General features: G+C 43.3%; 1 protein-coding gene and 1 long non-coding RNA gene across 5 annotated transcripts in view; one reads left to right on the top strand and one right to left on the bottom strand.

Annotated features, from left to right (window-relative positions):
* Nucleotides 1-1,688: 1,688 nt before the first annotated feature.
* KDM4A (lysine demethylase 4A) lies at nucleotides 1,689-24,123 on the top strand. 4 transcript variants are annotated; one of them, XM_005482177.4, is made up of 22 exons: nucleotides 1,689-1,814; nucleotides 2,121-2,273; nucleotides 2,467-2,642; nucleotides 3,786-3,900; nucleotides 4,651-4,844; nucleotides 6,256-6,305; nucleotides 6,806-6,909; nucleotides 7,684-7,821; nucleotides 8,700-8,950; nucleotides 9,730-9,920; nucleotides 10,841-11,187; nucleotides 12,874-12,994; nucleotides 13,555-13,733; nucleotides 15,957-16,161; nucleotides 16,460-16,536; nucleotides 17,234-17,289; nucleotides 18,055-18,163; nucleotides 19,022-19,210; nucleotides 19,927-20,097; nucleotides 20,547-20,666; nucleotides 21,248-21,340; nucleotides 22,340-24,123. In XM_005482177.4, exons 2-22 carry the CDS (start codon nucleotides 2,136-2,138, stop codon nucleotides 22,478-22,480), a joined length of 3,165 nt encoding a protein of 1,054 aa, XP_005482234.2. In that variant the 5' UTR covers nucleotides 1,689-1,814; nucleotides 2,121-2,135; the 3' UTR covers nucleotides 22,481-24,123. The 4 variants fall into 4 exon arrangements, with proteins under 4 accessions (XP_005482234.2, XP_074402023.1, XP_005482235.2 ...); XM_005482178.4 differs by having other exon boundaries at nucleotides 1,693-1,810; XM_074545921.1 differs by lacking the exon at nucleotides 1,689-1,814 and adding an exon at nucleotides 1,910-1,934.
* The window catches only part of LOC141729842 (uncharacterized), a 32,474-nt gene continuing 10,080 nt past the window's right edge, over nucleotides 5,348-27,741 (bottom strand). Inside the window, exons 2-3 of the long non-coding RNA XR_012581287.1 lie at nucleotides 16,302-16,630; nucleotides 5,348-7,006 (exon numbers count right to left, since the gene is read on the bottom strand). This is a non-coding gene — a long non-coding RNA (uncharacterized LOC141729842). The remainder of the gene's footprint in view (nucleotides 7,007-16,301; nucleotides 16,631-27,741) is intronic.

Raw genomic sequence — 27,741 nt, 5'->3', positions numbered from 1 at the left:
GGTCCCAAACACAGGAATAACACAGACCTGCTGGAGCAGGTCCAGAGGGGGTCACAAGGATGCTCAGAGGGCTGGAGCACCCCTCCTGTGAGGACAGGTTGAGAGAGCTGGGGTTGTTCAGCCTGGAAAAGTGAAGGCTCCAGGGAGACCTTACACAATTTCCTGTGCCTAAAGAGAGAACTGGAGCAGGGCATCCACGAGGGCCTGTAGTGATAGGACAAGGGAGAATGGCTTTGAACTCTAAAGAGGTCAGGATTAGATTAGATGTAAGGAAGAAACTCTTCCCTACAAGGGTGGTGAGACACTGAAACAGATTGCCCAGAGAACTTATGGATACCTCATCCCTGGAAATGTTCCAGGCAAGGTTGGATGGGACTTTGAGCAACCTGGTTTAGTGGAAGGTGTCCCTGTCCAGTGCAGGGGTGTGGAACAAGATAATCTTCAAGGTCTCTTCCAATTCAAACCATTCTGTGGTTCTATGATAATAGAAAGTTGGTGTTTCTTGACTAAAGGATGACAAGTGCAGCTGCCACCAGAAAGGCCAGAAATGCAATTTGTTTCAAAACTGTTACCTGACAGTTGTCTGGCTTTTTTATAGGAGGCTGTGTGTCGTGCCTACTGCTGCTATAATCCACTTTGGGGGTTTGGTCTGTATATACCTGGCAATTCAAGATCTGAGCAGGTCAGAGAGGCAGCAGACAGGGAAAGCCTGTGTAGGAGGGGTGTTTTGTCAGGCCTTTCGGGGCTGCTGCCTGCCCGTAGCATGACAGCAAAGAAAACAGGTATTAGGAAAAACAGTGAGCTTAGAGTTTTATTTAGGCATGATGGAAAAAGTGTGGTCTCTGAGGATAGCTATGAACTTTTCCAGGTGCGTTGTGCTTACTTTCAAGGTTGCTCAGTGGCACTTGGAGATTTAGAATGCATTTAGCACAGCAGAGTGTGAAAATCGCAGCCAGTCCGAGCCAAGGAGGGGCCAGTGTCCCTAGGCAAGCTGTGTTAAGCACTCAAAGGCCCTGTACACGCTCAATAAAGCCGTACTGCCAGGTGCCAGTCCCTGACACGGACGGTGTTGGATCATTGGCAGCACCCGCAGGCTGCGGCGGCTTTTGCTCGGTTCCGTACGGTGCTGGCCGAGCGCCCTGGCGTGGGCCGGGCCTGGTGCTGCTCCAGCCTCCGTCTGCGTTCGCTGCCAAACCTTTGACAAGCATCACATTCTACTCTGGCTTTGTTTACACACGGAAGCTGTAGGAGTGTGATTAGCGGGGTTCGCGTGCTCGGCCGGCAGGTGCCTGCTGGGTGTCACCGCTCCGCGCCCCAAACTCACCCGCTCGCTGCAGCACCCACGTACCCGGGGTTAGCGTCCACCTCGCGCTGGGCACCAGCAGGACCGGGATCGGTTTCACCCGGCGACACTGCCCGGGGCCCGGAGGCGGGGAGCGAGCGGGACACAGAGGGGATGCGGGAAGGAAGCGGGTGGGCTGCGGGCGGCCTCGGGCCGGCGCCCCCGCCGTGCCTGCGCGGGCTGAGGGAGCCCCGGCGCGGCCCCCGCTCCAACGCCCCCTAGCAACTGCCTGGGCCCGCCTGCCTAGCAACCGCCCCGCGCCCGGCCTCCTGATTCGTCGGCCAGCCCCTGCCGGCCGTCGAATTCCTATTGGCTGCGGAGAGGGCAGCGGGCAGCGATTGGCTGCGGCGGCGGGGGGAAGAGGCGGGGCGGCCGGGCGGGGTTCGGGCGGAGCGGAACGGCCGCGGTGGCGTCGGCGGTCCGCAGGATTCTTTGGGAGCGTGGTGCGGAGGGATACGTCGGTCAGACGTAGGTACGAGGGTCGGGCGGTGGTGGCGGAGGAGCGGGACGCGCTGCCGACGTGAGCACGGCGGGCGGGGACTCGGGTTCCGCCTCGCCGGCCGGGCCGGGCCGGGCCGGGCGGTAGGAGGGGGTGAGTCGGTGGCGTTCTCCGCCGTGAGAGGGAGAGCGAGCCCTGGGGTCCTGACGGGCACGCGGCCTCCGCCAATGAGAAGGGAGGGCCGATGCGGACCCCGCGGCGATTGGCCGGCGGGCGGGAGGGGCGGGGCGGGCACGGTGTCCCGCCCCCCGCAAGGACACCCCCGCCTCCTCCGCGCAGGGCCGGCCCGGCATCATGGCCTCGGAGCTGGAGAGCCTCAACCCGGGGCAGCGCATCATGACCTTCCGCCCCACCATGGAGGAGTTCCGCGACTTCAGCCGCTACATCGCCTACGTGGAGTCGCAGGGCGCCCACCGCGCCGGCCTGGCCAAGGTGCGACACTCCCTCTCCCCTCGGGCGGAGGCCGCGCCGCCGGCCCCGGGCCGCGCACCAGCCGCCTCCGCCCTTTGTTTACGCCGCGGCGCCGGTGGGGCGGGCGCGCCCCGGCCGGGGCTCGGCCCGAATTCCCCGAGTTTGACGCTGTCCCCGGCCGCGGCCGCCGCTCCCGGCCCGTGTGTCCCCGCAGATCGTGCCGCCTAAGGAGTGGAAGCCGCGGCAGTGCTACGATGACATCGACGAGCTCGTCATCCCCGCGCCCATCCAGCAGGTGGTGACGGGGCAGTCCGGGCTCTTCACGCAGTACAACATCCAGAAGAAGGCCATGACGGTCCGCGAGTTCCGCAGGATCGCCAACAGTGACAAGTACGGCCGGTCTCGGGCACTTAAGTTATGGAATGGTTTAGGTCGGAAGGTGCATTAAATACCACCTCGTCCCCACTTTGTCAGGGGCAGGGACTCTTTCCTCAAGTGCAGGTTGCTGAGGGCCCCATCCAAGCATGCTTTGAACACCTGTAGGGATGGAGCATCCACAGCTCTCCGCAGGGACCAGGTCCTCGGTGCGGTCTGGGGTCAGCAGTGTGAGCATCATGCCCCAGGCAGTTGAGGTTGCTTGTGCAGCTGTGTGCATGGGGACCTTTGTCACCTGTGCAGCAAGATGGTGTGTAATAGCCACAGAACTTTTTGTTTGTGCTGTGGGCTCCTGTCTGTCTGTCTCCAGTAGCTAGACCATTGAAATACTTACTAAGTAGTGGAGAAAGGAATGTTCATGACATAAAAAAGGAGATGAAGATCACTTGAAAAAGAGTTAAAGCAAAAAAGTCTTTGCAGTAATTAGAAATAGCATTGGAATTGCCAGCTACAGTCAGTCCATCAAGGCTTGTTTTAGTTTTCAAAAGCAGTACACGCCAGATATTTTAGAGTTGTGTTTAATAGAATAATTTGATGAAAGTTACTGTTTTATGTTACGTATGTAACTGTCTGGAATCTGTGTATATAGACACACATTAAATAGGTGTTAAGACTAAATTTGGCCCCCCAGAGCTACATATAGTCCAGTATATAGTTAGCAGGGAATGAGCATCAAGAGCAGGTATTTTGCTGTAAACAGAGCATGTTTAACCATGGTGAGTCTGTGCAGGTTTTCTAGTTTCACAGTGGCAGAAAACTTTGGGTTTGTGTGGGGGTTTTTTTAAGTTGTTCTTTGTATCATTTCTGGTTTTGACTGTGTTGTTGCTTCTAAGTAGCTAGCCAGAAGGTGAAATTGTTCTGACCCCGGAAAAGTGCACAAAGCGAAAATGAAAGTAAACTGAGAAATGGGGAAAGTAATTTTCTTCCTGATACTTCTTTCCAAAGTGTAACAGAAACAGAGCCATGACTGCTCTCACTGCTCCTCTGGCTGGTAACACATATTAGGTATTTTTATTGTAGCTTTCTGAGGAAAACAGTGGCTCAGACTTGTCAAATATCAGACTGCCAAGTCTTTAGTATCTTTCTTGTTTTTTTCAGGTACTGCACACCCCGGTACACAGACTTTGAAGACCTTGAACGAAAATACTGGAAGAATCTTACCTTCAATGCCCCCATCTACGGGGCTGACGTTAATGGCACGCTCTACGACAAGGTAAGGAAACTGTTCTGGTTTTCAGGTAACAGTTATCCTGGTACATTGCATTCCATAAATACTAATGTGGCATTTGACTCTTACCTTTTGGAACAAGTTAATGATAGTCTTAGCATAGTTTGAGCTTCTGGAGTAGGCAGCTGACAGAGGAAGGGACCTCTGCTAGCACTTCAGTGTGGGGAAGCAAAAACCACTATTGCCCAAGCACTGCTTTGTCCTGAAAGGCTTATGAGGGTTGGAAGGGCAGATCAGTGGATACATGCTGCTTTGGTATCCACTGGTGTATGTATTTTTGTGGGACAGCTCTATAGCCCTTAGGTAGTAGGAGGATAACTGCCCAAAGACAATTTGCATTCTGCTTGCTTGTCTCCTAAATTCTCATGATTTATTCTTTTAAAAGATATTTGGAATGAAAAGTGGTTTTGTTGAAGAGGGTTCAGACATCAGCTCAAACTCAATCAACATCAGCTATTGTTCTCTGCTCTCTTAAGGCTGTAGCTTCATGATTATTTCTCCTTTGTAATCATTACTTTGACTGGTATTTTTTTCCCCTCCTTAAAGGCCAGTAAGCAATCAGTGTGCAAGCCACCATGCAAAACTTCAGGTTTAGGTGAACAAGCTTGAAGCTTGAGCTGTGTCATTCTGTGATGTGCTGTTGCAAAGTATCTCTTAAGCCTTTGCAAAGTCTCATCTCAGCTGTGTGATTCTGTACTTTTTAATCCTTGTTTGACATGAGGCTTGTGTTTCAAGCATGTAGATGCGTGGAATATTGGCAGATTGAACACAATCCTGGATATTGTGGAGAATGAAAGTGGCATAACCATTGAAGGAGTGAATACTCCTTACCTATATTTTGGCATGTGGAAAACTTCCTTTGCTTGGCACACCGAGGACATGGATCTCTACAGTATTAATTACTTGCATTTTGGGGAACCCAAGTCATGGTAAGATTTTTTAAGGAATCTTCTGCATGTAGAAAATCAGTACCATAAAATATTGGAGTCAGTCACAAAGCTAAGAGCTCACTAAAATAATTATCAGTTTTGCAGCTTTGCACTGCAGTTCGCTGTGATGACAAGAACACTTAAGGAGCTGCAGAGCAGTGCATGTCCTCAGTAGAATTTTTTTGGTAACCTTCTAGAAGGGTCTGGTTGCTGTCCTGATGTAGGGAGTTCTTCTGAATTACAGTATGGACACTGTCTGCTGTGGTAAGGCCAAAACTCAGCCAACTTGCTTATCATTTCCTGAGGCTCTGAAATGACCATGCAGAGGTATGGTCACACAGGCACTGGGGGAACAGGCAGTTTTTAGTAGACTTTAACCTGTAGCTGTTTATCATGTATCTAAGTATCAGGCTAGTGGATGTCACTGGGTGGTTTGTCCAGTGTCTGAGCTTTCTTTTTAGGGGAGGCTTCTGCAACCATGGGTTGCATTTTAAGAGTGAATCATGCCCTTCCTTTCACAAATGAATTTTCCAAGCAACTTCAGCAATTGTTTCCGCAGCACTTTTGTTGGAAACTAGTATTTTTGGCTGCCTTTTATTACAAATTTGAAGAAGCAAATAATAGCTAGCACAATGTAACCCATGAACAACCCCATGCAGTGGCAGCAGCAGAGAAACATGAAACAGTATAGTTCAGTCTGTTGAACTATTTGGCCATTGCTTCTTCTACAGTAGTACTTGGAAGAAGTGAGCTTTGCTAGTATCTTTGGTTAATTTAGTAAGGAATCTGTTCAGAATATAGCACTGTATTCCAGACTGAAAGCAAACTAAGTGGGTTGATTTATTTATTGTAGTCATACCAGCCAGGAGTTTTGTGGCACCCATTAAAAGGTGTGTACAGAGAGAGATGTAGCTCTAAAGAGCACTCATGAGTTGTGCTCATGTTAAGGATGTGGCACCTGACCTAGTCCCATCTTTGTCTGAGCAGCTGAAAGAGGTGATTGCATTTTCTCTCTTGCCCTGTGTTCCTCCTTGCACTGAGTATACTGAGGTTACACTGCTGTGAAATGAGACAGTTCAGGAAGTGCTCTTCCCTTTCTTGTTGCAATTCATGTTCTGCCGCACAGATCTGCTAATTATGTACATCAGACTTTTGACTTCCTTGATTGCTTGAGCGAAAGTTGTTAAAAGAAACGGTCAGCTTTTGCATGTTGGTTTTTTCTTGGGATAGAAAGGTAAAAGTCCTCAATGAAGATTTTTAAGTCCATATCAAACTTTGAAAAAGACAAGTGTAGAAATTGATTTTTTTTTTTAAGTAATTCACATCTTGATGACTGATTACAATTTCCAGTCAGACTTTGAGATTTTGTTGTTGTCACTTGAACTTAACAGACTTGTTCTTACAACTGCAGGTACTCCATCCCTCCAGAGCATGGGAAAAGGCTGGAGAGACTTGCAAAAGGTAATCAGGCAGTTCATGTCCTGCCTATTTCTAAAGATGGGAGGGAGAGCTGCAGTGGGTTTCTGCTGTTTTAGAGAGCATAGGTTGGCATGACTGCTCTGATAATTTTCCTTTTAGAAAATAGATTACATTACTTCTGAATGTTTGTTTACAGGATGCACACAAGAGAAATTGTCACATTACAAATAATGAACTTGTGGTCTGTCTGACCTTAAATGAGAAAATTCTTAGCTATAGATTATTAAAACTGGAAAGTTATGGGCAAGGGAGGATCCTTCTATTTGTAGCCTTTTTTATGTTCTTTCAAACTGGCAGCTGTTAAAAGATAAATCTTAGGGGTTTGTCATTTTTCTTCAGCATGCAAAGTAGCACACTTCAAATAAGGTGATCCATATTTGTAGGGAAAAAGTGTCTGTACAGGAATTTTTCATAAAACTGCTGAAATATAAATGTAGTTTGAGCACAAAGGTAACATCTCTCCTTGTCTTTATTTTAAATAGGTTTTTTCCCAGGAAGTGCCCAGAGCTGTGAAGCATTTCTCCGTCACAAGATGACTCTCATCTCTCCATCAATTCTGAAGAAATATGGAATTCCATTTGATAAGGTGTAGAAAAGTAATCGTGGTTATACCAGCTTGATCAAGAGATTCCTGCAGCCTTGTCTTGCTTCTGACAGCAGCCATTAGCAGATGTCAAGGGCTCCTAAAAACAAAAGCTTAAGTTTCTGTGATTTTTTAAATATTTTAAAAACTTAAAACTAAACATTATCTCCTCTGTTAGATTCACTTCACTGTTTAGATATGTATTCAGTGAAGTGAGATTTTTCTTTTTTTGTTTCCACTTTCCCCTTGTTAATTTTGTTGCAATCTGCTTCCTCAATAGAAAATAAGGCTTGTCCCCTATTTACTTTTTAATTACATTAGTAACTTTATAGGCTTCCTCACTTTCTCATGTAGCAACCTGCCATTCCCCTTCCCACACAGAGATATTAAAGACCTAGGCTTTGAGCTCTTATTCAGAAACACAGCCTGGGCGGCTGAAGGGTTTTGTTGTCATAAGCCTTTACAGGGGGGAAATGCTGAAGAACAAGCAGTGGAAGGCTGACTGAGAGTTGTACTCTAATGTGAACAGCAAAAGAAAACAATAATAAATTTTCAAGTTCTGTGTAGGTAGAAATTTATTCAAGCTTAGATACTGTTCAGCCAAACCTGTAGCCGATACAGATAAGTATCTTCATTGCAGAAGGGAGCTCCAGCCACCATCTGTGAGTTGGATTTTTGGGCGTGCTGCTGACAGGGCTACAGGAGCTCCTTTTAATCACAGTCACCAAGACCTTCTTAACCTCTGAGTAACACTGTGATGTCTCAATTGCGTTCTAGGTGACACAGGAGGCTGGAGAGTTCATGATAACCTTTCCTTATAGTTATCATGCTGGCTTCAACCACGGCTTTAACTGTGCTGAATCTACCAACTTTGCTACTCTTCGGTGGATTGAGTACGGGAAGCAGTCAGTGCTGGTGAGTGGCCTGTTGCCATCGTTAAGCCCCCACTGTTTGTTTTAGGAGAGTGGTTTCGAGCTTTTAAGATGTGATGTCTGCTTTCTCATAATGTAGCAACATCAGGGCAGAGTCCTGCTTAGTGCCTTGTGTCAACCATGCATGTTATGTGTTTTGTAACTTTGTAACTGTTTTGTAAGTTTGTGCAACTCATGCGAGGCTTCCGAGAAAAGCATGGAACTGGTTCTCTTTCCAGATGTGAAAGAGTATGCTTGGTGGACGGAGCCCATCAGCATTTTTCTCCAGTATTTTAACCATTATTTATTGACTGTTTAGCCTGGAAATCAGCTTTGTAACTTAAATGACTTACCAAAATAAGTATCTTGGCTGAACCTTTAAAGTGAATAGTGTTACATCCCTGTAGAGGTGCCTGTCAGACAAGGTTTACATTTCCAGAAGCTACATTGAAGTGGAGGCTTTGAAGCACTAGTTGTAACCATGCCTGGGGGAAGGTAACCTCTACTGCCCTGGGTACCCCGAGATTTTGTGTGGCTCTGATTTCTTCATTATAGTCTCTGCTTTTGTGACCTGTTTCTGTATGAGCTCATTTTAAAATACCCAGCTTCAATCAGCAATTGTGTAAAAAGACTGATGAGCTTTCTGTCCTAGTTGTAGTGATAACATCTGGTTTTCTGTTTCATGTTTTTTGCTGGCTTTTCTGCCATTTTTAGTAACCTAATATATACTCTCTTGATTTTTCTGGGAAAGAGTCTTGAGAGTTCTGAGGCTCAATTACATGTGAGTGTGGGATCTTTTTCCTTAGACTCTTGAAAGCAAAATGCTAGAGAAATGTGGAGTAGAATTGTTGAGCCTTATCTTACTATTTTCTGTGACTTCAGTGCTCTTGTCGGAAGGACATGGTGAAGATCTCCATGGATGTGTTTGTGAGGAAATACCAGCCGGATCGTTACAAGCTTTGGAAAGCTGGGAAGGACGTGACTGTCATTGACCACGCTCTTCCAACCCCAGAGGCAGCAGAGTTCCTTAAAGGGGATCTCATGCAAAAAGTCAAGAGTGGGAAACAGTGTGCTGAGGAGATGGAAACAGAAGAGATGTGTAAAGAGGAGGTGGATGGGGATGAGACCAAAAGGTACAGCTTTATATAAAGCCTCTGCTTTTCTCTTGGATTCTTGGAATTTGAACCCAGTTGCAATTAAATGTTTGCCATTCTGATAGAACAGGGAAAGCTAGCAATAATCTTTTTTCCTGGAAGAAACAGGATTTACTCTTAATATTTTTGTACTGTTTAAGTCCACATTAATAGATAGTCTGTGGTAAGCAGGAAATACACCAGCTTGGAAGGTGGTTCTTCATCTTGGGACAGACTTCCAAAGCCTTGGTTGGCAGTGCATTCCCTGCACTGACAGGCCAGTAGATAAAGGGATTGTATTGAGATCATGGGACAGTACTTGCTAGCAAATTCTGGTACAATCAGTGCTGCAAGCTGTGGCATTGGTGTGCAGTTCTTGGTTGCTGAAGGTTAATCATCTTACATTTTGCAGTTAAATCATTTTTGGTCAGTGCCAGCTACTGTTCCCAAAGCTGTCTTTAGTGGTGAATTTTTTTGTTGTTTAGTTTGATTTGTTTGGGGTTTTGTTTGGAGGGTTTTTTTGTTTAAGGTAAAGAATGCCTGGCTAGAGAGAGCTGCCTTAATACATGATTAGCATGCTGAGAAGTCATGTCTAGGGATTACTGACTTTTCCTCTGTAAAGCAAAGAAAACATTTCAGAATAATTTGGAAACTATTTGGCTTTCCAGAGGCTGTCTCATAAAACACTGGTCCAAACCAGACTGTATTTTATGCATTCACACAGAAATGTAACACAGTTATGTGTTTGCTAACCTGACATAGGGATTTGTCTTCTGCAGCATCCCCAAGCACCGCATAGGAACAAAAAGGCACAGGGTCTGCCTGGAAGTGCCTCAGGAGGTGAGTGAGAGTGAGGCCTTCCCTAAGGAGGAGCTGAGCTCCACACAGTGTGAAGCAGACATGGCAGAGCCGTGTGAGAGGCCCACGAGTGAATTTGTGCAGCAAGGTGAACAAAGGATCAAACTTCCAGGTAACTGTGTGCCACGCTTGTCTGGGCACTTTTCAATATTATGCTAGTTGGTAGGATGCTTTTGTGTCCAAAAAAGCAAACACTGGTTTGTCAGAGCCATTGGTAGCACTTCAGAAATTTACTGTTATAAGACTTGAAATATTACCATTTCCTAGTTTTGGATATTTACTCTTTATATTGCCTGCCTGCATACACAATTATATGGGATGCCTCAGTAGTCTAAGCTCCTTTTTATCTCTCTTGAGCAATGTGACTTGTTTATAGGAATTGCTTAGTAAAACACATGCACACTTCCTGGTAGTGTGGGTCTGGCATGCTTTATAGGTGTGTTACTTGTAATTTTGTAATAAGTAGGCTGGACAAAATTCTTGTAGGTTGTAATGGATGAGTTATCCTTGCTGTTAGGGGAGGAGCAAGAGGCACATGGAGCAACACAAGAACAGGGAAAACATTTGATGCCCCCTCTTGTGTTTTGGTTGTGGTTTTTTTTGTTTGCAGCTTGTATTTAATAATCTTTTATTGGGTTGTGGGTTTGTTTTTCTTTTTCTACTAAGTCTTCCTTGAATGTTTGTAGTCACTTACACACGTCAACATATGGCCAGGAGTTGGGCTGTTTTAACTACATACACGTCTGTATAAAGGATCATCTGTGTTTATTTGCATTCACTGTCTGCTGCTTTGTTTTATGTACCCTAGTTCTTGTGATGGGAGAGGCAATGGGCAGATGCTTTTATTCTCTCTCTGACTAAGCAATGTATGACTTTATAGGTGTTTGAATTAATCATCTGCTCTATATATGATGTGCTGTTGCTTTTTTGTGTGTAGTAGTTTGCTTTTCTGTCTGGCTTTGTGCAAATAGTTGCACAAACGTTCTCTTTCTGCTCAGGCTTCAGAAAAAGTCAATCTGTCTCTTCTTCCAGATCGTGTGGACTCAGCCAAATTTGAAGAATTGAAACCGGTGAAGCTTGAGGAAGAAGAACAAGAAGCAGCTGCACTGGATCTCTCCATTTCACATGCTTCAAATTCCACTTCAGTGTTGCCAGCTTCAAAGCAGAGTGCTGCATCCAGTGTTCAGTCTAGCTCACCTTGCTACTCCTCAGACTCAGAATCGTGTGATGCGTTGACGAAGCGAACGGTTCCGGGGCCAGCCGGGGTGTTCACCGTGCACAGCTACGCCAAGGGCGATGCCAGCGGCTCCGACAGCGAACACACTTCAGGGAGGAAAGCCACTGCCAGCTCCAGTGTCACTGAGCAGGAACTGACAGAGGTATGAGAGGCAAAACACCTGAAAGGTGGAGGGCTGTAATTCCATGGTCAGGAATTTGCTGCGGCAAAACTTCCTATCTGTGCAGATGACAGTTTCATCTCACTGGTGCAGAGCAGGTTGCAGCTCTGGGTTTTGCTAAACACACAAGAATTCAGATGAAAGTCTTGTATACTTAGCCCTTCAAGTAAGCAAGGAGATCACCTGTCTTGACTACTTCTCTAAACTATTTAAGTGCTGTAATGGAAAGGATAGCTTAATGTTTTTGACACGGTAGTGTTACAGAATGATCGCGGTCCTTTTGTACTAGGAGACACCTGTTTGTACCTAAAATGGATCTGGTTTGTTCCAGCCTTTCTTGCAAGCACATTCATGTGATGAGGGGTTTTTAATATAAAATTACATACATGGATACATCTCTGTGTCCTGTTAAAAGAGGAGAAAGGCTACAACAAAAATACTGTTTGAGAGAATGTAAATCTGTGTTAAAAAGCTGCCAATGAATGTTTTATTAAACAGCTTAAGAGAAGAGTTAGAATCTTAGCTGGTAGTGTCCTTCCAATATTTTGTTTTCCTGTTTAAGCCTGTGTCTAGAGAATCAGAATTACACCAAAGGAACGGTAGATAGACCAATCTTGGTAATTAAGCTGAAACTGAGAGAATTGTTTATGGCTATTTAAACTGAAGACATTCTGTTGCAGATACTTATGTCTCCATCACATGCTCTGAACAGGGAAAAAGTGAAATTTTGAATGGGTGTGGATTGTTTTCCACGGAGGGGTGTACTTTGAAACAAATTTTCCATTAGGTGTTAACTATGAATGCTAAGTTCAGTATTTCTTAGAAGTCTTGTATGCAACTCTGTGTAAGAGAACGGAGGTCATGATTATTATGCTCTCTTCTGGCTTCATTTATGAAAAGAAGATATTTAAACATATGTAGGATGTATTTAATCCAAGATTCACTTCTTTAAAAAGAGTAACAGATTTTTAAAAAGTGTGGGCTCTTACCTAGAGGGAGACTTTCTGGACTGTTGAAGTCATTACCTTTACTGACCTGTTTGTCAGGTTAATAGTAATTTTGTTAGTGTATCACTTGTTTTTGTATGGGGCTAAGGGAAGAGGAAATAGCTGTTCTTGCAATCTCCTTCTTCCAGTCTGTCTGGTATGACATCAAGGCAATTAATAAGCAGAAAGAATTAAAGTGTCCTTCATTTAAAATAACCCTTTTAGTTTGACATGTTTATGAGCTCTGTATTTTTTCTATTTTATTTTATTTTTACTTTTAAATTTGGAATATTTTAAGTGACACAAACTGAGGCTTCTCCAGAATTTGAGACTTCTTATCATGCCTCTTTTAAATGGAACCATCCAATTTGTCTTTCTTTGTTTCTGTCCTTTACATGATTCCTTAAAGAAACAGACGTGCATGAAAAGCTACACTGGGACCTGTGAAAAGTGTCCATTCTACTGACTCGACAGAACTAGTACAGCTCTGACCAGTTTTTCATAGCAAAAGTGCTCTGAGCACTTTGAAAGAGAGTTTAGAGCTGAAGTTACTTTGTTGAAAATGAAACTGGAAGCTTGTGTGCATTTTGAAGTAGTTTCTCTAAGTTCAAAGTAAATTCATTCCAGAATGGTGTCCAAAGGGCCTGTGCTAACTGACAGCTGAATTCCTTTCCTGGTCCAGGTGGGAAAGGAGTATTTAAGCTCCATGAAGGAGAGTAAGAAGTCCAAGGGCCGTCGCCAGCCATTGAGCAAACTCCCCCGTCATCACCCACTCCTGGTCAAAGACTGCATCAGTGATGATGGTAAGCAAAGCCTTGTGCTCCTTGGGAAATTGGAGAGAGGGTCTCAGCTTCTGTGGGCAGTGTGGGATATTCTAGTAAGTAACTGGTGATAAACAGGAGTCAGCAAGTGACAGCTCTGCCTCCTAGACAAGGTGCATATCTCGTTGTATCATTCAACTTTTCTCTCAAATGGTGTCATCTTTCTTTCCTGTATTTTCTTTGGAAAGCAAAATTAAACCAGTACCAGAGACTGTTGCCTAACTGCATCTGCCTTAGAATATTCCAGTCACTGATGTAAATGTTTGGGATTTTAAAAAAAACCTAATGCCAAAGTGTTTGGTGGATTACTTTCATTTCGATGTAGATATAATTTGGAGCTGGTTCTGCCCTGTTGCTTGATTAGTAGAAGTCTCTTGGAAAGGAGACTGAGTTACTGGCTTCCATCACCCTTCTGTCAGTTTGCTTTCTGGCAGTCTTTCTTTCATCTCCATTCATAGCTTCTTGCCTTATTTAGTTTCATTTACAAGAAGAACCTCTATAAAAGGCCATATAGTCACTGAGCGAATGCTCTCTTATCACAGAGGCATCAGAGCAGCTAACTCCTGAAGAAGAGGCTGAGGAGACAGAAGCATGGGCCAAGCCACTGAGCCAGCTGTGGCAGAATCGGCCGCCAAACTTTGAGGCTGAGAAAGAATACAATCGCAGCATGGCGCAGCAGCCCCCGTACTGTGCTGTCTGTATGCTCTTCCAGGCATATCAGGTATGAAACACAGACTCTTCATGCTGTCACAGAGTAGGTGCTGCTGTGGTACATAGTTTCAAATATGTGCGTTTGCATATTGCCAGTTAACAAAAGCTGTATCAGTGTTACAGCCTTTCCCAGGAGCTGTTCCAGGAGAACACAGTGGGTGAACATCCTCAGGCCCCTGATGGGCCCCTGTGGGTCCCCAGGGGCTCGCTCAGCTGTTCAGCAGAAGCTTTTGTGTTTTGTGGCTTTTGCTCAAACCACAGAATGGAGCTTAAATGTTGCTGGAGCTGACTATGAAGCATCACTTTTCCTTTCCAGACTGACTACTTCACTTCTAAAATGTTTCTAAGAAAACACTTTAGGTCCTCTCATAGTACATGGTCTTTGATGAGCTGGCAAGGAGGAAAACCTTTTACTTAAAAGAATTTAAGGTTGTGTTTGTAGATGATATAGATTGAAAGCTGTCTGGTCTTGGAGCATATCCATGACAGTAGCATGGGATGAGGTGCAGAAGTCTTTTGTTGTGTGGAGTAGATGTGTAGGCAACAGTCCCTCAATTAATTTCTTTAGATAGCTAAGATAAATAATTTTAAAGTAGCTTGATAGTTGTCTGCATGTTTGACCTGCAACTTTGAGGTAGTTTGACCCTTCCTATACACTAAGCATATTTGATTCATTTGTGATGACTTTGTAGTTGTGGTGGCACTAGAAACATGTTCACCACAGTTTTGGAAATAAAGACCTCACATTTTTGTTGCAGATTTATATTTCATGTAGTTCCTAATTTTAATTAAAACCACAGACCATAGCTTCTGTTCAGTCTTGCTATTTCTATCTGAGAGTAAGTTCTTAGAAATGGAAATACTATTTAGGAACTGTATGGTACATGAGGATTTTACTAGTGCTGAAAGGTATAAAGTTAACAATTTGAGAACAGTTGAAGTTCTCTGAAGATTTTTTTTTGTAAGTTGCTGTTGAGCAGAAAACTCTTAGCTGCAGGTTTTCAAATGTCTACACCAGGCAGTGGAGCAGAAACTCTTCCAAGATTTGAGCTGTGGTTAGAGTCTTTGTTCCAACTTCAGAAAGTCTGTAGCAACTCTGGAAACTCACTTCAGTTACCCGTTCAAATAAAAAATTGGCACAGAATGCCAGACAAGTATGCACTTTCCTTGGGAAGAAGAGTATTTGCTGCTTAGGGGGAAAAAAAGTTGTTTTGTTCTTAAATTTTGTTACAGATTTCCCTCAGTCATTTTGTCTTTTGTTTGACATGCAATGTAAGTTTCAATCAGTAAGTTTTACAGAATTAGACTGAACAAGACTTGTAGAAAAAATGTCAATTTCCTTCCTACTGTGAGCATTACCTGGACTTTTTCTGCCTAGCTTTTGAGGCACTGCAGGAGAGACAGTGCAGATTCATTCTGCTACTGCAATTTCTGCTAAAAGCAATCTTAAAGATTAGGCAAGCTACTTTTGTGGTAGCCTAAAAGGTACAAAAGGTGGTTTGAACATTTTTTCAAAGAGAAAAATTAATTTCTGTTTAACTGTTCAGAGGAGTAGCTTTACTGGAAATACACATCTGTAAATTTTGCATGTCTTAGCTGTTTGATTTGATGTTGATTTAGAAGGATAAATTATGAAAGATTAGCCTGAAAGTCTCCTGAGCTTTATATGGGAAATTGCATTTTCAGTCTGTTTATTTTCCAGGAACAAATTAGTTTTAAAGCCCATTGGACTTATTCAAAATCACACTGGGAAAAAGTAATGGGGATTGTGGTAGGTGTCTATTTGTGTGTTGGTAATCCTTCCATATTGAGGTAAGGTAAGTGTACACTGATGGATAGCAGTGTTGTGATCCTCTGTATTACAGGGGGAATATGCAGAAGAGGTGTTGCCTGTAGAGCATGAGGTGGGCTTGGTGATTCTACCTCTTTTGTGAGAAAAAAAGCAGTTTGATGTGTATTTTGTTGCTCATTAGAGGGATGCAATTCAGACTTTCAGTGTAGTATTAAGTAGAGTAGAAATTAATTTCTTTCTGTAGCCACAGCAGCTAAGAATTTTATAAATATAACTATAAATAGTAATAGTTTATATTTTCACCTAACCTACCAACTCTATGATCTTTCAGTACCTTCATTTTTTCTTTAAACTGGATATATGTATGAAATAATGTGTGAGTAAAGATAATGTGAGACAATTTTACTTGTAAAATTTAAATTCCCTACCCATCCCTCACAGGCAGAATGTGAAGGCAGCAGTCAAAACTCTGGAGTAACTCCAGCTGCTGCAGATGGGAAGATCCGAACTAAACCCCTGATTCCTGAAATGTGCTTTACTGCAACTGGCTGCAGCACTGACCTCAATCTTTCAACTCCCTACCTGGAGGAAGATGGAACCAGCGTACTCATCACCTGCAAGAACTGCCACGTCTGTGTTCATGCCAGTGAGTGCATCCAGATGTTACCCTGAGCCCTGGTGTTCTCCATACTGAGCCTGTACATCATAGCCAGCTTCTGCCAGTTGATCTAATGTACAAATAGACCAAGTTCAGCCCTTAGCCCTTGGAACTGAGTATATACTTACTTGTTGGCCTGTGGGGTGGGCAGTTGGCTGCATGGGTGGCTTCAAATACACAGCATCATCCTGGAGCCTATTGATTTTTAACTCCTGCTCTGTTTCTGGGCCCAAGGGAAATGGGTTTGAGTTCAAATAAACTCTTAAATGAGATGTGTCTGTTCTAGGTTGTTATGGTGTGTCCCCTGAGAAGGCCACTGAAGACTGGATGTGCTCCCGGTGTACAGAAAATGCGTTAGAAGAGGTAAAGTTTTTCACAGATGGAGTCTGGTACATCTGGGAACTTGGCTGCAAAGTTAGTTCACATAGTGTTGTGGGTGTTGGTTCTTTTAATTATCCTGTGAAAAGAACACAATTTAGAGAATGTTCAGGAGCCAGTCTCTTGTGTTTTGGTACTTTTAAACCATAATGTTATCCTTTTAACTAATGCAAAGCTGCTGAGCTCAGAGGGAAGATGTTCTGCCTGAGTTTGGGGATAGCTCCATTGTCTGTCTGAGTTTATGGTAGCTACTATTTCTAAGACAGAAAATAACTTGTGTTAATAACTAGGCAGGTATGTACATGTGAAGAAAGCAAGAAGAGCAGGATTCCCTCAGACAGCTACACAGACTCTAGATCAGTGGAATGGGTCAGCCTTTCAATTGTTTCCTCATGTTTGTTCTAGATCCTGTTGCACATCCTGAAAGGTATTGCAGGTGTAAAAGGAACCCATAACAAAAAAGTTGACCCTTCAGTAGTAGGTTCTGCTTGCCTTCAACAGATTTGGAGTCTATATTTCTTTCCCAAAGGGCAGAACTTTTGAGAGCTGAGGAGCTGATCTGTACAAGGTAGTTAGCTCTCTTCTGACAGCAGAATAATTTTCTTCCTCTGGATGTGCATTTTGAGGTGGAAGTTCTGCAGCAAGTGTTGTGCACTAGCTAATGCTTTCTTCTTTACTCCAGGACTGCTGTTTGTGTTCCTTACGAGGAGGAGCGCTGCAGAGAGCCAATGATGACAAGTGAGTGTTGCAGGGTTTTTTGATTTTTAAGGAGAGGCTCAGTTCCTAAGTATCTGAGGGTAAGCTGGTAAAATGCATTTGGTGTAACAGAGTGACCAACAGCATCCATCACACTTTGTGTGTTCATTGTGTTCTCACACAGCATTTCTTACCTCTTTAGGTTATGCCTGGTTCTCATTCTGTGAATTGCTTTGCATTTGATAATGCAGAGCTGTAACATGCAGAAGTATAACCTACCACATAAAAATAAGGTTCCAAATTAATTAGCATCTCTCAGTACCTTACCTACAGAGGATTTTGATTTTCCGTCTTATTTGTGGTTACAGTAATGACAAAGGGCAACCATAGTTTTAAGCAGCACGACTTTGAAATTCAAGGTACCTCTACAGCAACACGTGCATACAGCTGCCTGTCCTGTGTCCTTTGGGTGGATCATTAAAGTTATTTGATGCAATGTAGCAGTGAGGCAGACTTGTAGCACCATGGAATAACTGAACCTTGGCCATGCAGCCTTTTATCATGCAGGAGTCACTGACTTGCTTTCCTGTTAAGCCTTTTAGGAGTAGATTTTAAGTATGAAGAAATGTTGGGCTTGCCCTACATGTGGCCTGTTAGTAGTAGTAGGATTACACTGATCAAATTCAGAGGTTTTTTATGGTGGTTTGTATGGCAAACTTGAAAAGAACTGTATTTACTTTAACTCCAAAGCATCTTCTGTTTGCCCAGTGCATATCAATTTCTTTTTCCTCTCTTTTGCCCTGACAGGTGGGTTCATGTGATGTGTGCTGTGGCTGTACTGGAGGCAAAATTTGTGAACATTGCAGAGCGGAGTCCTGTAGATGTTGGCAAAATCCCCCTGCAGCGTTTCAGACTGGTATGGATCACCTGTGCTGCATCAGTGGTGTCTCTGGTCCATTCAGAATCTGAGGGGTTTTGCTTATCCCATCAAACCCAAGTCACCTTGTTTCAGTCTCCAGACTGAACTGTATAATCTGCTCAGCTCTGTGTATGAGAGATGGCAGTTATTCCTATTGCCATTTTTTAAAATTTTTCCTTGTTCTAGTATTTGTTTATTCGCATGAGGATCCAGGAAAAGGGTTTTCAGTATGTGGCAGGTAACATGCTTGTTTTTCTCCTCCCTAGTATTCAGTTTGCTTAGTTGATTGCTGTCAAGCACTGAGATGCTTCAGGATATGTGAGGCATTCCTATAATGGGTGAAGGTCTTCAGCAGGAAAGGAACTGTACTTAACTCTTTTAACATCTGTGTTGAGGGGAAAATGACTCTGCTATGCATATGAATTGCAGATAACATTCTTTTCCTACAACTGCCCCTCAGGCCCAACTGAGTTGTGACAGAATTTTGACTGTTACTACTGTGGTCATTTCCCATTATTCTAATCTTGTTGCTTGTATTTATGTAACTATTTAGTCAAGTCCTGAAAGGCCCTATTGACTTGGAACATTGCAAGCTGATCTAAGATCTGTTACTGGCATCCTTGGGTTGCATGCTTTGTTCATGTTGAGCTTGATTTTACATTTTACGTTTTTCCTCTATTGCATTACTTTACTTTTATGAATTATTTTCTTGTCATAAACTAAAACTGGTAGCTGCCTGCTTCTGTTTAGTCAAAAAACAGCAAATGGCACAGCTATTATATGATAAGCTGTTGGCTAACCCTTGGTGTGTGGTAAAATCTAGTACCAAAATAACCTCTAGTTTTCTGTCCACAGAAATGCATCTTCTGCAAGAAAAGGAGAAAGAGAATTGCAGGTTGCTGTGTACAGTGTTCACATGGTCGGTGTCCCACATCCTTTCATGTCAGCTGTGCCCAAGCAGCAGGAGTCATGATGCAGCCTGATGACTGGCCATTTGTTGTCTTCATTACCTGCTTCAGGCATAAGACTCCATCTCAGGCTGAGGTGTGTAGGTGTGTTATTCCAAAGATTGGAACTGCAGTGTCTTGGAGGCACTGAGAAGTTTTTGATTGTGTGATTATTTTGAAACTTCATTGAAGGTTTGGCTGTCTCACAGTAGAGAGTAATGTAGAGTAATGTAATCTAACAGTGTTTGTCTTGGATTCTGATCTTAACCTTGCTGCTACTCTGATCTTAGTCAGGTGCTTTATTATACTTTGGTTTGCAGACCAGAAGGACTGGAAGCATCACATCCTTCCTGTGGCTGTTGAAATGAGAAACACTAGTGAGATTTATGCTGTGATTCTTAATATGCAGGAGTTAATACTGGTACTACCGTGACCACTCATCCAGTCTGCATGAGTCGTCACAGAATTTCACATTTAAGTGATTGATTAGTTTCTAAAGTTGCCATGCGTCTTTTTTAACCAAAACCACAACAGTCTGTTAGAGAATGTTTTCTGTAAGGGCTTCCATTGCTCTGAAGAATGAGAACCTAATTTACTAAGTAAATTAAGGACAGTAGCACATAACAGATAAGACTTTAAGTATTTAACATTCCAGAGGCAGAACTTCTCTAAAAATGTTGCTGATGATGGCTGAAATAGAGTAGCTCACCTGAACTAAAATGTTTTGGTTTGTTGTCTGCCAGCACTGCAGCCATGGTCTTCAACATATTTGTTATTGAATCATTGTGTAAGAAGTGATTTTTCTCTTCTCAGCGAGCTAAGGCTGCACTCCAGGATCTGTCCCCTGGACAGATCGTCATCAGCAAGCACAAGAATGGTCGCTTCTATCAATGTGAAGTGGTCAGCCTTGCAAAGGAGACTTTCTACGAGGTCAACTTTGATGATGGCTCCTTCAGTGATAACCTGTACCCAGAGGACATTGTGGTATGTTGTGCTATAGGACAATGGTATGAGTCAGTTCTTGCTTCTGTGGAGGATCAGGGGATCTGGTAATTGTTCCCTGGCTCCTGTAGTGGCTGAGCTGTGCTTCAGGATGGCCTTAGGGATGTTACCTGAGAGTGACTTAACTGAGGCCATATAGGGACAGGTATAACAGGGAGTGCAGCTAATCTCTGGCTGCTTAGCAATGGTAGGTCTGAAGGAAAACTTGCTGATACTTGCATGCCATCCTCACATCAAATACTTTGAAGTTACCACTGTTGGGATTTAAATGCGAATGACATAAATGGATGTCTCTCAGCCTAGTTCTCTATCCCCTAAAATGGAGAATTGTTGGGATGGTGTGCAGTGTGACCTCTTGGTGGTTTGCTGAATTTTCACATAAAGAGGCTCCTTACCTTCCTTGTCTCTCCCATCTTCCCTCTTTATTCTAGAGTCGAGATTGTCTTCAGTTAGGTCCCCCTGCTGAAGGGGAAGTCGTGCAGGTGAGATGGACAGACGGACAAGTTTATGGAGCCAAGTTTGTCGCATCACACGCTATCCAGATGTATCAGGTATAAAATTTCTGTCTAAAAACTCATCATTCAGAACAAGCCAATCATGTTAATAGGGTTGCTGTAGGGGTGTCATGCTTAAACACTCCAGGGTAACTTACTCTCACTGTGATAGCAATGACAGATGCTGGAAGTGATTGCTTGCAGCTGTATGTACCTCTGGCAACCTTGAAAATGTCCACTTCTGAAAACTGCTTGTCTGCAATTCTTCATCAGACTCTTTCTGTAATTTAAACTACTTAAAATAAGTTTATTTTGCTTTTCTTATGGTGAGAGTGCACCATGCCTTTTAGGCTTCCAAAGGGATGAATATTCAGGCTGTATTAATGTGAACAGGCAGACTGTCTTGTCAGGTGTTAAAAGAATATCCCAAAACTTGCTGGACTATTACTGTCATGAGATTATTGAGGTTTTGATTCAAGTCTGTTGCAGTGTACATAGCTGCATATGTGTCTTATAAATTTCAAGTGGTAGAAGATTATTTCACATGAGAGCTCTGTGGGGAGAAGGCAACTTCTAGGGAGCTGTGACAGGGTTGTAATTTGAGACTTCTGACAGAACAACTTCTGGTTCCCTTCTAGGTGGAATTTGAAGATGGTTCACAACTGATGGTGAAAAGGGATGATGTATACACTCTTGAAGAGGAGCTTCCTAAGAGAGTGAAGTCAAGGCTGGTAGGTAAACAGGGTGCAAATTCTACTAAAGAAGTAAAATTTAATTTTATGCTTGAGCAGCAACCTGAGCATGTGGCAGCAGCAAAACACAATCTGGTGCTCTCCTTAATCATTGCAAAGCTCAGTAGTTGATCAGGCTACAAAAACTAAGTTCTGTCTCACTCTGGAGAGAATTTCTCCTTCTGCAGGGGTGTGAGTTTGTATCACAGAGTCACAGACTCAGAGAGCATACCTTTTCATACTTGTATTCATAAGTACCATTGCCTTCTTCCATTTCAAAGAATGGTCAAGCTCCTTCACTTACCCTCTGTTCTGAGCAGCTCTTAGTAGGGTTGCATCAAAAGAGCTAGCTGTTTCTTGACATTGTAAAATAATTCAGGTGGGAAGGGACCTCTGCAAGTCTCCAGACACCTGTTCCAAACAGGGTTAGAAAGGGTTGTTCAGGGGTGTCTCCAATTAAGTTTTGATTATCACTAAGGGTGGAGATCCCACACTCTGTTTTACCCCACTGCCTTACACTTCCCACTACAAAAGTTGTAGTTACAAACAGCACACTGGGGTGTCGTGCTTTACAGCACAAACACACACACCCTGATGCAGATCTGTTGGCAGGCACACATACTATTAGAGGCTTAAGAAAGAATGTATTATAGCTGAAATTCTGTGACCAGGTGTTTAAACATGCCTGCTCCATAAAGCAGAAATTGTACTAGATTATTTGAAATTTGGAACAGCTGACTGTTTATTACTCTGAGAAGTGATTGTGAATTTAAATTAAGTACTCTGTTACATTTGAAACTTGAGATTCCTTAGATCTCTAATTACAGTTCACTTAAACCTATCTGCATACTTGTAAATCCAGAATTCTTAAATATTTTTCTTTTTGTGTTTGTTCACCTTTCTTCAAAGACTGACTATTCCCATGTGTCTTGGCTTGGAGGATGTGGAGACAGGGATTTCATCTGTGCTCTAGTGACTAATTCTGTCTTTTTCTCTTAGTCAATCGCTTCAGATATGCGCTTCACAGAGATCTTCGAAGAGAAGGAGGTCAGTCAAGAGAGGAAGAGACAAAGAGTGATCAATTCACGCTACCGTGAAGATTATATTGAACCTGCCTTGTACCGGGCCATCATGGAGTAAACACTGCCTGTGGCAGAGGAAGAAGATGCCCACCTCCCCCAAGGATTTAAATGTTCCAGTACAACAGGCCATATTTGGATGCTTTGAATCCAGGGTTTCTTCTGGGGTTTTGTTCTTTTATATTTTAAGGAAGCTAAAAGGCTGATGCTCTGCAGTAGCTGTAAGGCAGCTGTTGTATAGTGAAAGAGATCCCATTTGCTGAAGCTGATGCCTGCAGACTGCTGGTCTGAAGTTGGGTCCTTACCAAATAAGCCAGCTTGGGGATGTTGCTTTCATCTTGTTGAGCAGTCTTGCTTTTTATTTAGAGACAATTCTGACAGGTGGCAAACTCTTTGGGGAGTTGTTGCCAGGAATCCTGGCAGCTGCAGAATAGTGTGATCTATTGTTTAAACTGAATAATGTTCCTGAAGTCTCCCTGGTGACCACACCTGGGCTTGAGCAGGCAGTATTACTGGTGCTGGAAATGGAACCTCTTTTATATTTATATCAATTTTTTTTTGTCGCAAGCAGCTTCAGTCTCTTGTTTCTCAGCACCTCCTTTCTGAGGTTGAGCTGTAGGCTGTTCAAATCTGAACAGACTGGAGGTGCTTGTGTGAACAGATGAAATGTGAAATTGAATCCTGTAGGACAAATTATTTAACCTTCCATTTAATATTTTTGTTCTGATAGTGCTTTTGACTTACTTAATCATAAGTTTAATTGTTATTAGTATGTGCCTCAGAACCAGTGAAATCTCTCTGGAGCCTTGTGAAGTGCAGCCTTCTAACAAGAATAGGTGTTCAGCTCCCAATAGACATTCAGCTCCCAAAGAGTTTGTTTTGAGTTTCTCTAAGGCAATATGGCTATAAAGGGACAGTCCTAACTCTCCCTTCTTGAGATCCAAGCATCACAGTGTTGGGGATGACAGGGCAGCAGTATCTGAAGCAGTGCTGCTCTGGGGCAGCACTGTCTATCGTGTGTCCACAGGCTTTTGCTTGCAGCAGCTAATACTGGGTCTGAGACAGGTGAAGTGTGCACTGAGCTGTGTGTTCTAACTGAAAGGCTGTGCAATGCTCTTCTGAAGCAGGAGTGCTGCCGTGTTGCTGTCTGGCAAAGGTTACTGTAGCATTTTTATAGAGTATTAGGACACATCTCAGTTGTGGTGGAGAGAATTTGCTACCCCAGCCATAGGAAGCTGAGTTGAGCTGGGTAGTAGGTGTATCTGGAAGATGTGCCAACTTGCTCCTAATAATTTAAGCATTAACACACCACAGTAGGAGCAGTGTAAATACATGTTCCTTTCCCGTTCTGTAGGAAAGGGATTTTAGGCTGTGGAGCAGATTGGCCACCTTCTTTTTGCATGGAATGATGGGGTGGATTTTCCTACTGGAGAAAATCATCATTGTGTGTTCTCCAGAAGCTGTTCAAGAGGAGAATTTTCTAATGAAACAGACCTAATGCATCCCTGCTTCTATAGGGACATGGCAATGTGTCTGCAAAGTCTGGATTTGTAACTTTTTTCCTTTTGTTACATAGGAACGCTATAAACCAAACCCTTCTGAAACCCCGGTGCATCAATTTGTGATTAGCAATAAAATGTAGTATTGAATAGTGATACAACTCTTGATCAGAAAAGAAATAAACTGCAACTTTTATACAGAAAATCTTTAGCCCTACGTTTTTATAGGGTCAGGAGGATAAGTAGAAAAGATTTGCACACTGTTTTGCATGGAGGTAATCTGTCATGTTTTTGTGGTGGAATACCTTGTTCATCAGTATTGGAAGGCTTAAACAGATTCTGAAAGGAGATAATGGCGGGGGAATTGTGGGTTTTTTTGTTTGTTTTAGTTTTTTTTCCCTTTTACCATGTCCAAAACTCCTGGTCTCAGGATATTAAATGACTTTTTTGATGAATGGGATAGTTGGCTTGATGAAACCAGGATCTGTTAAGACCTGAGTCTGGCAGCCGCAGTTAATCTGGTCCAGGCAATAGCAATGAAACTGCACTTGGACATCTGAGCTTGTATGTAAGCCTCTGAAGTGATGTGCTGTGAGCAAATGTGAAGAGCTGGCAGGGCCTTAACAAACTTGCCTCTGTTCTGTCAGAGTTAATTTGGTATTAACTTCTCATAGGATGAACACTACCTGTGTGTTACTGAAAAATACACTCCTTGTCTCAATCTGCCACTCTCCCTCTAGAGAAAAGGTGCTTGCATTCAGTCTTTGTCCTCAAACTGCTGTAGAACTTAAATGCACCTTTTAGGTGCCAGATGTTAGACTACCTGTGCTGCAAACACTTGGCTCAACAGCTTCATCCTAAAATGATGACCTAGTAGGAAACAGCTGGATTTGTTTGGTGTGGTGTTCTTGGAGCTGCTCTGTGCAGGGCCAAGAGCTGGATTTTATTGATTTTTGTGTGTCCTTTCCAACTCAGGATATTCTGTTGTTCACCTGCAGCAGGTTTTGCCACTCACCTCTGACAGTATTCAGTGATTTCAGGAGCTCCTGTGCATAGTATTTGTTCTGGAACAGGAGCTTTGTTATCTGTTTCTGGCACATTTTCTGCAGGTGCCAGATTTGTTCTTGTTGACAGTTGCACAGTTGACTGCCCTGTGTTGGAAAGTGCTGCCATCCTGCACTCTGAGACAAAGGGCCTTCCCAATTTTCCTGTCAGTTCTTGTGCTGCATCATTCAAATGTGAGCACACTGTTAACTGCTGCAGGGACTAAACTGTGTTTTAGGCTTCTCTCCAAACTTAAGATCAGTGACCCTGATGTTTGAGTGGTCTTTATTATCTGACTTTGCAAAAGCAATTTGGTTTATGGCTTGAAGCATAACAGAAAACAGTAAAAGTTCTGTACAGAGCAGTTGTCTCAAAAGTACATAGGCTTTCCATTACCAAGACTTTTATCATGTCTGATTATTTTCTTCAGTGGTTTTGGCTTTTTTGGAAGTGTGTTTATCCTTTTTTACAGCATCATTCCAGTGGGGGCGAGGGGCTGCCAGATTATCAGCTAGTCAGGTGTTTCTTGAGTATGTTAAGTACAAAATCATGCTCAGTGTGAGCTCTGGTGGCCCTTTGTTGGGTCCATTGCATGTGGTGCTGCAGTCACTAGACCTCTTCACTTTTCATGGAGCTTCCATCTGTGACTGATTCAGGTTGGACCCACAAGGAGCAATTTCTGTATAAACAAATAGTGGCTTGCCCTTAATTCAGGATGAGCTTCACAAAGCAATGATAACTTTTCATAGGATTTTAAAAGATGATATATTCTTTGTAAAGCACCTGATTGCAGTAATATTTCTGCCTTTGGCTAGACTTCTAGGAGACCTTTTTTCTATCAGCAGACTTCTCAGATGACCAGAGGTAGTACTGTCAGTAGTAGGACCCATTCTTCTTTCTTCTTCTCTCTCTTTATGGTGTTTTTAGCTGGGATGAATTGATTCTGCGCTGTTTGAGGAGCATAGTCACTTATCCTAACAATTCCAATGCATCTCTGTTCTTCCATTCTTTAACCGGGCTCCTTTTGTCTGACATGTCTGCAGTTGTGCTTGTTTTCTAATGAAACATGGGGTGAAATCAAGACTGGTAGCCTGTATATTGTTTTCAGTTTCCTCAAGAAATAAATCTAATTTCTAAAAAGACAATCTGTAAACTAATTTAAGAACTAAAGCAATGGGACTTGGAAATTCTCATCATGCTTTTAATTTTTCTGTTAGCATTACTCTTTGCTAAAACTCATCTCCTTAATGCTTATCTAGTGAGTTCTCAGGTGTCTTTCAGAGACCTAAGTGGAGTTCTGTTATTTAAGGACTCAGTCTGGCTTGGCTGTTTAGCTAGAACAGAGTTGGGACCACAGAATCATCTCTCCTAATTGAAATACAGAGCTGAGAGATCTGCAGCAAGAACTGAGTTGCCTTAGGTTCCTTTTGTAGCTGAGAGTGCCAGTAGAGGAGTCATCAGAAAATCTTACCTGGGTGCAGTCTCAGACAGCTCTGTTCTTTACTTTGGTGTTGACTCTTGAATTTCACAGTGCTGGTTAAGACATGCTGAACTGGCAGTCAGGGAAAAGAGATTCTTCTACTGTAGCTCAGGGATTTTTGTTACCGATACACCAAGTGTAACAGTAACCTTGAGGAATTTGCTTATTGGGGTGGTATTTCAGCTCATATCTTTGGAACCTAACGTGCCAGGTATTCCTATAGCCAGCTTTTGTAGTTTGGGCAAAATGATAATGGCTCCTTTTCCCTGACAAATTTGTAGCTACTACACAAATCCTATCAGTGTGGGCATTTAGATTAGTGTAAAGTGAGTAGTATTTTCAGCTGAACATGAACAACAATATTGTTGTATTGCTAAAAGTCAAAATAAGCCTTTTTCCTCTTTTCCCATAATCAGTCTTTGTTTTTCTACGTTGCTGTTAGAGCTGTTGAACAGCTGTAGATTTATCCCTTAGATGAATGAAGAGCACAACATTCCAGGTGGCATTTGTTGCTTGGTTCCAGTAATGAGCATAGCTGAGGGTGTGTATCTGCAGTTTCCTTTGGCCTCACAGAATGGTCTCCAGAGGAATGGGAAATATTCATCTGATTGCCCTCTTTTCATGAAGTTGTGGCAGATCCATGCAGAAGCACTGCCACAGCCTCCTTGCTGCAGCATGAGTAATGTGACAATGCCAGCATCAAAACAGTTCTGACAGCACCTAGCAAATGAGGGAAGTTTGTGGGAGGGTATTGGAAAAAGATTTAAATGGTATCGTATGCATGTTAATTTTGAAACAAAACTGAGTGAGGTAGGAGAGCCTGAGAAGAGGTATCTTTGGCCTGGAATTTTGCATTTTGGAAACGTTCTCACTGTTATGAATGGTTCTAGTGGCTGTGAACACCTTCAGTACATGATGCAGGAGAGAAATAAAACAGGCCTGTTGCCTGGGCTCTCCCACCTCCCATGAGTTACTGCCTGGCAGCGTGGGCTCCTCATGCTGCCCCACACCCCAGGAACTGGGATGCTCTCACAGTTATCCACACTGCTGGCTGAAGGAAGAGCTGCCTCCTCACAGGCTGTAGGCAAGGTGGGTGGCTGGTTTTCATATCCAGGCTGAAGTCCTCCATATGGAATTAGGAGCAAGCCTGTCTTTACAGCCCAACAAGTATGCTATAGACCAAAGTAAACTACTTCAAAATGTATAGTGACTTAATCCTACAGTCTTGCTGAATGTAGGGAGGCGTGGCAGTGTGTTGTACCCATGGACCTCCAGGGACTCTTCAGACATGGGGATCAG

Source organism: Zonotrichia albicollis, chromosome 8, assembly GCF_047830755.1.
Source record: "Zonotrichia albicollis isolate bZonAlb1 chromosome 8, bZonAlb1.hap1, whole genome shotgun sequence".
NCBI lineage: Eukaryota > Metazoa > Chordata > Aves > Passeriformes > Passerellidae > Zonotrichia > Zonotrichia albicollis.
This window is presented reverse-complemented; position numbering and strand designations above follow the sequence as displayed.